Source organism: Phocoena sinus, chromosome 7 (genome assembly GCF_008692025.1).
Source record: "Phocoena sinus isolate mPhoSin1 chromosome 7, mPhoSin1.pri, whole genome shotgun sequence".
Classification (NCBI taxonomy): Eukaryota; Metazoa; Chordata; class Mammalia; order Artiodactyla; family Phocoenidae; genus Phocoena; species Phocoena sinus.
This window is the reverse complement of record NC_045769.1, coordinates 46,241,288-46,254,926: the sequence shown is the minus strand read 5'-3', so window position 1 is coordinate 46,254,926 and position 13,639 is coordinate 46,241,288. Positions and strand designations below refer to the sequence as shown.

The window sequence follows — 13,639 nt, the reverse complement described above, 5'->3', positions numbered from 1 at the left end:
TTTATATAGTAAATATATTTATATATTTAAAATTTATTCTTAACCAAATGGACTTGATAGAAAATAGACCATTTTTCTATACCATTTGGATGGATGAAAATGGAAGTGAAAAGCAATCTCAGTTGACTCCAATATCTTTCTTCCTGTGTCTTTTCCTCTTTTGCTTTTCTCACTTGTCCTCCAAATGGAGATTTTGCATTACTGGAAAAAGGTGGTATAGGTGAATTGGGGATTTACTTATGTTTTGTTCCAACTCCAATAATATATCGTCAGTGTTAAAGGATAATTGTGTTCTCACTGTGCTTAATTGTATTCCTGAGTCTCTTTATCCTGTCTCACCAGAAATCAGTACTGTATCATAAAGATGTATCACAACAACAAAAATTCACAAAAGTAATAAAATTATAAGTTTCAGCACCCTGGTCTTCTTTTGTAGAAAGGTACCTCTTGCCAGTCTAAACAAAACTTAAGATGATTCCCAACTGTCATAACCAAAGGCTTTCTATGATCACATTGGTTGGTGAGTGAATGAGGAACTGCATAGGTTTCACCACCAGCTGTGCAAATGATGTGTTTTCATGTTAAATACTTGCAATTTCTCCTATAAACGGAAAAAAATGAATCATTTTTCTATATTGTATAGCAATGATATGTCCTTTTTATGTTTAACATGATTATACAGTTAGTAAACTGGCGTAGACTTGCTGTCAGTATTTGGGAGCTACAGTACAGCTGAAGGCCATCGTTTGACTGTATTAATAATAAAACAAAGATATGCCAGTGAGAAAAAGACTGGTCAATCAGGCAAAGTGTAGGAGAAGGATAGTCTCAGACAAACGTGGTCAGTGTCCATCTCAGCACTAACCACAAGAGAGGAAAGGTGACTTCATCAGAAGCCTTAGTAAGCTGTTTACAATCATACAGTATACAGCTTCATTTTAATTTTCATGCTTGCAAACAACCCTTTGATGACTTACCATTTGTTTTGTATGCAGTCAAGAATGCAGCCTGTAGACAAATTCTCTTAGCATTTACTTGTTTAACTTGTTATATGTACTCATTTTCGGTCTGAAGGGCAGTAATGTGAATCAGAGTGATAGAGAAAATCTCAGCAAGCTGGCACGTCAAACCCTGAACTTGGAAGGATGTAGTGACGGATGCTATAGTTGCAGTATATGATGTGTGTGTGTGTGTGTGTGTGTGTGTGTGTATATATATATATATATATATATATGCAGTATTTATCTTTCTACTGATTAACAAGGTTGATTCAGCAATTTAGAAGCTGGATGTCTAGATCTTCTTCATTCATTGCTCCAATGGAAAACATTACAGAAGTTGCAAGGATGATTTCCTTAGACAGAAGAGTTTCAAGAGTGTATGAGTTACCATGAAGACATGTAATATGTAGTATGTTTCATATGAAATTGTGTACAAATGAAGTTATGTTTTAAACTGTAATGTTTGTAGCAGTAAGATAAAATGAAAAGTATTCTGGTTAAAAAGGGTTCTGCTAATTCTGTAACCTTGTGGAAGCATCTTAATCTCTCTAGACCTCAATATCCTCCTAACTAAAATCGCACAATTTAAAGTAATGGTCTCTGAATCCCCTGTAGCTCAGAAAGCCCAAGAACCTCTGATCCTCTTTTCCCTTCTGTTTTTCTAAGTGCTATTGAAATGACTATCTTAGTTTAATCCTGACTCAGGAGGTTTATCTCATTATGTGTTTGTTTAAGTTTGAAGTGTATGTAATTATAAAATCAAGGAATGACAGATGATGTTTCATAAGTTGTATGTTATTGGCACAGCTGGTATAGCAGAAAATGGAAAAAAAAATCTCTTCAACTACGTTTATTTTCATCTGTGTTCACAGGAAGTTCAACACAATTGCCAGCTTCACAGAATATCATTTTGTGCAGATGATAAAACTGACAAGAGGATATTCACTTTCATATGCAAAGATTCTGAGTCAAATAAACATTTGTGCTATGTATTTGACAGTGAAAAGTGTGTAAGTATGCCAGATGTTTTAGGGTGGTTTGTTCTGCTCTACAAGCCAGGAATTATCTTGTTTCTGACATTAGTAAAGTATTTGGAAATGAATAAGGTCTGCAAATACTTAACTACACTAATAGATTCATCCTGTCATGAGAATATGCTTCAGGATTTCATCCTTAACTAAATCCTCATGTTCATGGGCACAAGCTTTCATGCAAATTTCTTTTCTTAGAATGTCATGCTTATGTTATACATTTGTCTTATAATCACTTGATTTATTTGAAATTTTAAACTCAAATACGATTTAGTAATATGCATATAATGCAAAAGAGTAATTGCGACCAAAGTATTTATCTTTTTTTTTTCTGGAATGTGATGGATCTGATGAAAATAAATATTTTAAACTCCAGGAAATGAAATGTGTATGGCTTCTCAAAAAAGTCTCCAATACTTTGAAAATCTGGTTCTTGATTTTCATTATTCAGAAAACTTAATATAATGAAAGGTGGTAGAATTGTATGGGTGTGTGTGTGTGCCTGTGTATGAGCTTGAGAATGTAATCTAAGGTTCTTAGCAAGTAAGAACAATTAGAGAATTCCAAAGTTAAGTTCACTAACAGTTCTTTAATCATCTGGAATCTTAAGGAAAACCCAATGTCTTGACTACAAGCATAAGCTAATGCTAATCATAACCTAGTCCGAGGTCCTGTTATAAAGCATAAGATGTGAATTCCAAGCACACATTGTAGCCTTTGATAGCTTTAATTGAGGAAGAACATCTAACCTCAACAACATGATTGCCTTAGACAGAAAGAAACTTAATTTATTTATTTGCTCATTTTTCATACTGGCAAAAATAGCAGGGACTGATATTATCACTATTATATAATTTATTTCTCTGGTTTCAGTACGTGAGCTTCTTAAAAACAAATACTTTTATTTGTCCATGTAACTCCTGCGTCAGGTGAACAATAGATGCTCAATGAATTTTTTCTTTAAAGAAAAGACTATGTGGACAAATTTACAAAAGATAGAGCAAGTTATTATCTGTATCTTTTAAACTGTAGTTCTTTAAACAGGCAAACTAATGTGCTAAGCTACTCCGCATCATAACATGTTTTGAGAATTTGATGAATATTATGAAACATCTCATCAGAAAAATATGCTTATCCATATAAGACAATATTATGTGAACAATATGGCATTTTATATGAAATTAAAAAGTTGTTTTTGAAATGTATCCTATCGAATGAATGCATTATATTTAATGTCCCAAATGCTTCTTAACCATAATTGCTTGCAAATGTTTTCTCTGTGATTGAGAAGATTAAGGTTGATACTTATTGAATATCTTCTATGTGTAAGATATTATAACCTTTTACCACTTATGACAAACAGTAAATTCAGTTGCCCTTCTTTATTGTCTTACACATGGGAATAAACTTCCTTGGGGCCCTTTGAAATATTCATAACCCAAGTCCATTATAAATACTAGTCTTCTTATAACCTTATGTCACATGTTTTATCTTTCTTTGATCTCCAAATTTATTACATGATTATTTAAAATATAAGCTTGCTAGAATTCCCACGTACTTTTATTGATTTCAAAGTATAAACTCTGTTACTCCCTGATCATAATTGTTTGTAACTGATTTCCAGAATTTCAGTTCCTTGACCCATTATTCCTCTCTGGATATACCATATTAGCTTTCTTTTTTCTTGAAGGTTGAAAATATTTTCTTGAAGCCTACAGCAGTGGCTCACAACCATTAGTGTGCATAATGGAGGACCCTTTACAATACAGCTCATTGGTTCCCACTACAAAAAATAAGTTCATATTGATTCGTGCTGGAACTCAGGAAATCTACATTTAACAAGTCCACCAAGTGATTCTGCTGCAGGTAGATGGAAGTCTGAGCTTTGAAAAGCAAGGATCCAAGATATCTCTCCAACTATAAGTTGGCATCACTTTCATTAGCTTAAAGAGGACATGTTTCCTCAAAGTTTCATTATATCATTTTCGCCTCAAAGTTTTATTTGCTCTAATTATAACAATGTCTATATTCATAATATTGATTTTATATGTATGCAGAATTTTGAAATGCCATCCTCTCTAATTCTCATTTCCTAGTTATTGAAAATTAAAACAGGAAAATAAATTATGGCCCGATTAACACAACTCTTCCTCTTATTTTAAGAAACCAAAGCTTGAGAAGTTGAGTGACTTTCCCAAAGTTACAAAGCTAGGAGATAACAGAATCAGGATTGAGATTTAATACCTTGAATTGCCATTGTAACATTTATCCAGTCATGCTATCTTACTCCCAAACTGTGACCTGTTCCAGGGGCCTTGTCTTATATATTCATTATATTTTATCCTTTCAGTACTTCCATGAAATTGTTGAGAGTTTCAAGATAGATGAAGCCCCTCTTAGCATGCCATGAGACTGGAGTTCACTACTTTGTTAACATGTTGTGTTAATGAGTCTCCCTCCATGATGACAATGAGGATAATGTGGGGAGCTAGAGTACCCAGCCCTGCTAAGCAGTAATGAAGAGAAGCCAAGTAAGGAAGCTAAGCTTCTATCCCCACCAGGCAGTAATGAGGCAATGCTCTCCCATTCCCATTCCCCTACTGGAACCGTGTCAGAGAGAGCCACCCAAACACAAAGTTTAAATAATTTCCAGCATCTCATAATATCTAAAATATCCAGGGTTCAATTGAAAATAACTCATCATATCAAGAATTGGAACATAAACTAAATGAAAAAAGATGACCAATAGATCTCAACACTGAGATGAGAGAGATACTAGTTACCAGGCAAAATTTTTGTCTGGTAACTGGTAACAAAACCAGCCAACATAAAAATAATAAAATAAACCATTACAATCACACTTGAGACAAAAAGTAGAAAATATTACCAAAGAAATAGAAAATCAAAGCAAAGAAATTGAAGATATAAAGAAAACCCAACTGAGAATATTAGGGCAGAAAAATACGATAGTCAAATAAAAAATGCAATATATGGGCTCAGAAGGGAGAGGACAGAAGAAAGAATCAGCAACCTAGAAGATCAAAAAATAGAAAATGCCCAATCTGAACAACACAGAGATAATAAGCATACACATATGTATGCACACGCACATGTGCACACGGGCATACACACAAAACAATACAAAAGCAAAAAACAAAAAAGAAATTCAGGGACCTGTGGGACTATAACAAAATATTTAACATTCATGTGTCATCAGAGTCCTGGAAAGAGAGAGAAAAAAAGGTAGCCTTGAAAAAAACACATGAAGAAATAATAGTTGCAAACTTCCCAAATTTGGCAAAAGACATAAACCTATAGATTCAAGAAACTGAATGAACTCCAAACAGGATAAACCCAACTAATTCCACACCAAGTCACATCATACATAATCAAACTTCTGAAAACTAAAGACAGAAAAACCTTGAAAGCAGCAAGAGATAAACTAGTCCTTACCTATAGCAGAAACATCAATTCAAATGACAGTGTATTCCTTATTAGAAACCATGAAGGTGAGAAGGAAGTAGCACAGTATTTTTTTGAGTGCAAAAAAAAAAGAGTGCTGTCAAACCAGAATTTTATATCCAGAAAAAAACATATACTTCAGAAATTAAAGAGAAATCAAAAACTTATCAAACAAAGGAAAACTAAGATTATTTGTCACTCCCAGATCTACCCTAAGTGAATGGCTAAAGGAAGTTCTCTAAACAATAAAAGAAGGCATCTTGGAACATGAGGAAGGAAAAAAGAACAGGATAAGCAAGCATATGGGTAAATCTTTAGTTTTCTAAATTATGATTGACAGTAGAAGCAAAAAATACTTTCTGATATGATTCTAAATGAATATACAGAAAATATGTAAGGCAATTATAAACAGGGAAAGTTGAAGGGATGTAAAGGGAGGTAAGGTTTCTACACCTCTCTTGAACTGGAAAAATGACAGCATTAGTAGACTGTGATAAGTTGTATAAATATAATGTGAATTCCAGAGCAACCACTAAAAAAGTTATAAAATGGGATACATTTTAAAATACTATGGGTAAATCAAAATTTTATTATAAAAATGTTTTTAAAACCCATAGAAATTCAGTAAAAAGAAAAGAGAAAGAGAAAAAATAGAAATAACAGAAAAGAAAAAAATTAAATGGAAATTTAACCTCTAATATATCAAAAATAACATTAAATGTAAGTGGTCTAAGTATACTAATTAAAAGAGATTGCTAGAGTAGATTTAAAAAAACCCAGATATATGTTGTCTTCAAGAAACTTGCTGCAAGTATAATGATACAGGTGATATAAGAAGGTTAAAAATAAAATGATGAAAAAAGATGTATCATGCAAAAATTATTCTAAGAAAGCACAAGTAAGTGTATTAATATCAGATAAAGTACACTTCAAAGTAAAGAAAATTATCAGAGACAAAGAAGGACGTTATTTAATGATAAAAGGGTCATACCACCAAGAAGAATAACAATCCTAAATTTACATGATCATATCACAGAGCTGCAAAATAAATGAAACAAAAACTGATAGAACTGAAAAGAAATATGGGGTAAATAGACAAATACATAATTATAGTTGGAGCCTTCACCACCACTTTTCTTAAAATTAATAGAACAACTAGACAGGAAATCATCAAGAATATAGAACTCAACAACATCAGCAACCAATGGAATCTAATTAGCAACTAAAGAGAACTTCATTCAATAACAGCAGAATGCATATTGTTTTCCAGTGCCAAAGGAACATGTACCAAAATAGACCATATCCTGGGCTACAAAGCAAACCTCAAAAGTTTAAGAGTTGAAATTATAAAGCATGGGTTCTCTGACAACAAAGAAATCGACCTAAAAATTAATAACAGAAAGATAACAGGAAAGTCTTCAAAAACTTGGAAGTTTTGTTTTTCCATATGTCAAAAAGGACAGCACATTTGTAAACATTCCATATGTTAAAGAGGAATCTTTAAGAAGAAAAACTTTAAATGTGTGAACTATATAGAAATGAAATAGAACATATCAGCATTTATGTGACTCAGCTAAAACAGTTTTGAGAGAGAAATTTTAACAACTAAGTTAAAATATTTGAAAGCAGAAAGTTTCAAATTAATAAACTAAGCTTCCAGCTCAAGCACTTATCAAATTAAAGTAGGCAAAAGGAAGAAAATAAGAAAGATAAGAGAAGAAAATTAATGAAGTTGAAAACAAAAACAATAGAGAAAATAGGTGAAACAAAGAGCTGTTTTTTTAAAAGATCATAAAAGTAACAATATTTCAGTTAAGATTGGCAAAGTAAAAAAAGATTGGCAAAGTAAAAGAAGAAAAAAAAAGACACAAGTTATCAATATCTGGCATGAAACAGGGATTTCACTGAAGACCCTCCAGGTATCAAAAAATAATGAGGGTGCTATAATCAACTACCACATACCACCCAATATTAGATAATTTGAATAGCCCTGTAACTATAAAGGAAATTGAATTTATAATTTCACACTTATTAAAAGAGAAATCTCCAGTCCTAGATAGTTTCACTGGAAGAATCCATAAAATGTTGAAAGAGGAGTTAACATTGTTCAACACAAGCTATTCCAGAAAATAGAAGAGGTGAGAGAATTCCCCAAATTCATTTTATGAAACTATTATTTTCCATACACCCAAACCAAGTAAAGATAGTGCAAAAAAAGGAAACTACAGACCAATATCCCTCAGAAATATAGATGCAAAATTTTCTAACACAATATTAAATATAATTTAGCAATATATAAAAGAATTCTACACCAAGACCAAGTAGAGTTTGTTCCTGGGATGGAAGTTTTATTCAACACAAAAAATCCAACAATATAATTAACCATATTAACAGGCTAAAGAAGAAAAGTATATGATCCTATCAATGTTTTAAAAAATATTTGAAAATAATCAATCCCCGTTCATGGTTAAAAAATCTCAGAAAAATAGGAAAAGAAGGAAACTTCTTTAACTTAGTAGGATTGGGGATTTTTTTTTTTTTTTGCTATCTGTCTCATATATAACCAAAATGTTTTTGTTCTAAACAGCCAGTGAAAAACCATTAGAGTATGTCATTTCTGTCATAGATTTGTGGATATGATTTTAGATGAATTTTAATAGCTTATATTACATGTTTATGGCAATAAATAATTATTTTCTAATATAGAACATTGTTTCTTACAAAGTTAATATGATTAATATTTAATATTATTATTGGTAAAATGAATATAACTGATATAACTGAATTTAATATATAATGAGGAAATTTAGACTTACAGGTTGCTCCCATAATCAAACTTTAGTATTATTATCCTTAAAGCATATGTAAATATATACATATATGTAAATATATATAAAACCCATAACCTCCAGAATGATAAACAACTTATAGTTGTTACCTCCATGAAGACTAGAGGGGACCAAGATTAAAGTTAAAGAGCTAAAGGAAACTTTAAATTTATCTGTAATGGTCAAAGACTTTAACATGGAATATACATATATTCAGGGAATTAAAGGAAAAGAAGGTAGTAATAAGTAAACATGAAAATTTCAGCATAGAAATAGCAAATATAAAAAATAATTAAATGGTTAGGTAGAATAGCTGAAAAGAAAAAAAATAAGCTTAACATCAGATTTAGGATGGCAGAAAAAATGGTCAGTAATCTGGAAGATAGATGAGAGAAATTATCCAATCAAACAAACAGAGAATATAAATAATAATAATAGTATTGAATAACAGAGCCATAATCACCTGTGGACAAAATAGAGTTCTAACATATGTGAAACAAAAATCACAAGAAGACAGGAGATAGAAGGTAAGAAAGAAAAAAAGTACTGTCTGAAGAATTCCCAAATGTGGTGAAAATTGTCAATTTACAGATTTGAGAAACATGACAAACTTCAAGCTGAATAAATTATAAAGAAAACTACCTGTAATTGTATCACAGACTATCTATAAGAGAGTTGGAGAGAGAAAGAGAGAGCAAGAGAATGATTGAGGGAATTAATGGATCTTGAAATCATCCAGAAAATTTTTAAAAAGACATATCTTTACATACAGATAAAAAGGTAGTATGAATGGCAGCTGACTTTTCATTAGTATCAGTAGAGGCCAGAGGAGAATATAACAATACCTTTAACATGCATAAAGTAAAGAGATGTCATAACAGAATTTTACACCCATTGAAGGCTCAAAATTTAAGTCAAAATATTTTGAGATAACTGAAACTGGAGTGATTTATTACTAGCAGAACTGTGCTTCAAGGTATGCTAAAGGAAGTTCTTTAACCCAAAGGGAAATGACACAAAAAGGAAGTTCAGATGTGCAAAAAAGGATAAAGAAAAAAAAGCACTGGAAAAATTGTGACTAAATATCCATTCTTTAAAACAGAACTGGTTAAAGCAAAAATTGTAGCCTTGTATCATGATGTTAACAAATGACAGTAATAGCACAAAGGATGTATACTATTGGACTTAATAGACTTACACTATTTCAAGGGTGTTATTATTTATGTGAAATGATACCATATTAACTCTAAGTGGACTCTGGTAACTTAAGGATGCATATTGTAATCACTAGAGCAATCCACTAAAAGTAATTCAAATGTGTATAGCTAAAAGCCTATAAAGAAAATGTAATGGAAAATAATTTTTTAAATGAAATTTAAAGAAGGCAGGGAAAGAACAGCAACATAAAAGCAGGTGGACCAAATAGAAAATAAAAAACAACATAAATGTAAAAATATACCAATCAAAGGCTGAGATTATCAGGCAGCAATTTTAAAACTGTCCAACTGTTTGGTCTCTAGAAAACACACACTTTAAATATAAAGACAAATATAGGTAAAAAACAAAAGATTGAAAAAACATATGCCATGCAAGCAATAAGTGTGAGAAAGTTGGTGTGGCTATACTCATAACAAAAAGGTGACTCCAAGGCAAGGAATATTACCAGACATTGAGATAAAGCCCACAAAGATTAAAGGACCACTGTGTTTAATTTAATAACACTGATTTTTAAGAAATGAAGGAGAAAATCTAACAATTACAGGTAGAAAAACACAAATTGACACCCATAGTCATAGATGTTAATGCCATTCTCAGCAATTGACAGAGGAAATTGAAAAAAATAAACTTACAAAAAATGAAAAAATAATATCCACCACTTTGATCTAATTGACATGTTAGATTATCCCAAGCAACAACAGAGTATAGTATCTTTTTTTAAATTTAATTTTATTTATTTTTTTATACAGCAGGTTCTTATTAGTCATCAATTTTACACACATCAGTGTATACATGTCAATCCCAATCACCCAATTCAGCACACCACCTTGCCCACCCTCCGGCGGCTTTCCCCCCTTGGTGTCCATACTTTTGTTCTCTACATCTGTGTCTCAACTTCTGCCCTATAAACCGGTTCATCTGTACCATTTTTCTAGGTTGCACATACATGCGTTAATATACGATATTTGTTTTTCTCTTTCTGACTTACTTCACTCTGTATGACAGTCTCTAAGTCCATCCACGTCTCAACAAGTGACCCAATTTCATTCCTTTTTATGGCTGAGTAATATTCCATTGTATATATGTAGCACAACTTCTTTATCCATTCGTCTGTTGATGGGCATTTAGCTTGCTTCCATGACCTGGCTATTGTAAATAGTGCTGCAATGAACATTGGGGGTGCATGTGTCTCTTTGAATTATGGTTTTCTCTGGGTATATGCCCAGTAGTGGGATTGCTGGATCATATAGTAATTCTTTTAGCTTTTTAAGGAACCTCCATACTGTTCTCCATAGTGGCTGTATCAATTTACATTCCCACAAACAGTGCAAGAGGGTTCCCTTTTCTCCACACCCTCTCCAGCATTTGTTGTTTGTAGATTTTCTGATGATGCCCATTCTAACTGGTGTGAGATGATACCTCATTGTAGTTTTGATTTGCATTTCTCTAATAATTAGTGATGTTGAGCAGCTTTTCATGTGCTTCTTGGCCATCTGTACGTCTTCTTTGGAGAAATGTCTATTTAGGTCTTCTGCCCATTTTTGGATTGGATTGTTTCTCTTAATATTGAGCTGCTGAGCTGTTTATATATTTTGGAGATTAATCCTTTGTATATATGTGCCACATCTTCTTTATCCATTCATCCGATGATGGACACTTAGGTTGTTTCCATCTCCGGGCTATTGTAAATAGAGCTGCAATGAACATTTTGGTACATGATTTCTCAGGGTTTATGCCCAGTAGTGGGATTGCTGGGTCATATGGCAGATCTATTTGTAGTTTTTTAAGGAACCTCCATAGTGGCTGTACCAATTCACATTCCCACCAGCAGTGCAAGAGTGTTCCCTTTTCTCCACACCCTCTCCAACATTTATTGTTTCTAGATTTTTTAATGATGGCCATTCTGACTGGTGTGAGATGATATCTCATTGTAGTTTTGATTTGCATTTCTCTAATGATTAATGATGTTGAGCATTCTTTCATGTGTTTGTTGGCATTCTGTATATCTTCTTTGGAGAAATGTCTATTAGGTCTTCTGCCCATTTTTGGATTGGATTGTTTTTTTTTTTGTTATTGAGCTGCATGAGCTGCTTATAAATTTTGGAGATTAATCCTTTGTCAGTTGCTTCATTTGCAAATATTTTCTCCCATTCTGAGGGTTGTCTTTTCTTCTTGTTTATGGTTTCTTTTGCTGTGCAAAAGCTTTGAAGTTTCATTAGGTTCCATTTGTTTATTTTTGTTTTTATTTCCATTACTCTAGGAGCTGGATCAAAAAAGATCTTGCTGTGATTTATGTCAAAGAGTGTTCATCCTATGTTTTCCTCTAAGAGTTTTATAGTGTCCAGTCTTACATTAAGGTCTCTAATCCATTTTGAGTTTATTTTTGTGTATGGTGTTAGGGAGTGTTCTAATTTCATTCTTTTACATGTAGCTGTCCAGTTTACCCAGCACCACTTATAGAAGAGACTGTCTTTTCTCTATTGTATATCCTTGCCTCCTTTGTCATAGATTAGTTGACCATAGGTGCGTGGGTTTATCTCTGGGCTTTCTATCTTGTTCCATTGATTTATGTTTCTGTTTTTGTGCTAGTACCATATTATCTTGATTACTGTGGCTTTGTAGTATAGTCTGAAGTCAGGGAGATTGATTCCTCCAGCTCTGTTTTTTACCCTCAAGACTGCTTTGGCTATTCGGGGTCTTCTGTGTCTCCATACAAATTTTAAGATTTTTTGTTCTAGTTCCGTAAAAAATGCCATTGGTAATTTGATAGGGATTGTATTGAATCTGTAGATTGCTTTGGGTAGTATAGTCATTTTCACAATATTGATTCTTCCAATCCAAGAACATGGTATATCTCTCCATCTGTTGGTATCATCTTTAATTTCTTTCATCAGTGTCTTATAGTTTTCTGCATACAGACCTTTTCTCTCCCTAGGTAGGTTTATTCCTAGGTATTTTATTCTTTTTGTTGTAATGGTAAATGGGAGAGTTTCCTTAATTTCTCCTTCAGATTTTTCACCATTAGTGTATAGGAATATAAGAGATTTCTGTGCATTAATTTTGTATCCTGCAACTTTACCAAATTCATTGATTAGCTCTAGTAGTTTTCTGGTGGCATTTTTAGGATTCTCTATGTATACCATCATGTCATCTGCAAACACTGACAGTTTTACTTCTTTTCCAATTTGTATTCTTTTTTTCTTTTTCTTCTCTGATTGCCGTGGCTAGGACTTCCAAAACCATGTTGAATAATAGTGGTGAGAGTGGACATCCTTGTCTTTTTCCTGATCTTAGAGGAAATGCTTTCAATTTTTCACCATTGAGAATGATGTTTACTGTGGGTTTGTCATATATGGCCTTTATATGTTGAGGTAGGTTTCCTTTATGCCCACTTTCTGGAGAGTTTTTGTCATAAATGAGTGTTGAACTTTGTCAAAAGCTTTTTCTGCATCTGTTGAGATGATCATATGGTTTTTATTCTTCAGTTTTTTAATATGGTGTATCACATTAATTAATTTGCATATATTGAGAAATCCTTGCATCACTGGGATAAATCCCACTTAATCATTGTGTATGATCCTTTTAATGTGTTGTTGGGATTCTGTTTGCTAGTATTTTGTTGAGGATGTTTGCATCTATATTCATCAGTGATATTTGTCTGTAATTTTTTTTTTCTTTTGTAGTATCTTTGTCTGGTTTTGGTATCAGGGTGATGGTGGACTCATAGAATGACTTTGGGAGTGCTCCTTCCTCTGCAATTTTTGGGAAGAGTTTGAGAAGGATTGGTGTTAGCTCTTCTCTAAATATTTGATAGAATTCAGTTGTGAAGCCATCTGGTCCTGGACTTTTGTTTGTTGGAAGATTTTTAATTGCAGTTTCAATTTCATTACTTGTGATTGGTCTGTTCATATTTTCTATTTCTTCTTGGTTCAGTGTTGGAAGGTTATACCTTTCTAAGAATTTGTCCATTTCTTCTAGGTTGTCCAATTTATTGGCATAGAGTTGTTTGTAGTAGTCTCTTAGGATGCTTTGTATTTCCGCGGTGTCTGTTGTAACTTCTCCTTTTTCATTTCTAATTTTATTGATTTGAGTCCTCTCC

The 13,639-nt window shown here is 32.7% G+C and overlaps 1 protein-coding gene across 6 annotated transcripts in view; it reads left to right on the top strand.

Annotated features, from left to right (window-relative positions):
* GULP1 (GULP PTB domain containing engulfment adaptor 1) overlaps positions 1-13,639 on the top strand; it is a 272,148-nt gene that overhangs the window by 225,508 nt on the left and 33,001 nt on the right. For all 6 annotated transcript variants that reach the window (XM_032637493.1, XM_032637496.1, XM_032637492.1 and 3 more), the window contains exon 7: positions 1,874-2,011. In XM_032637493.1, coding sequence (XP_032493384.1) covers positions 1,874-2,011 — 138 coding nt within the window. The remainder of the gene's footprint in view (positions 1-1,873; positions 2,012-13,639) is intronic.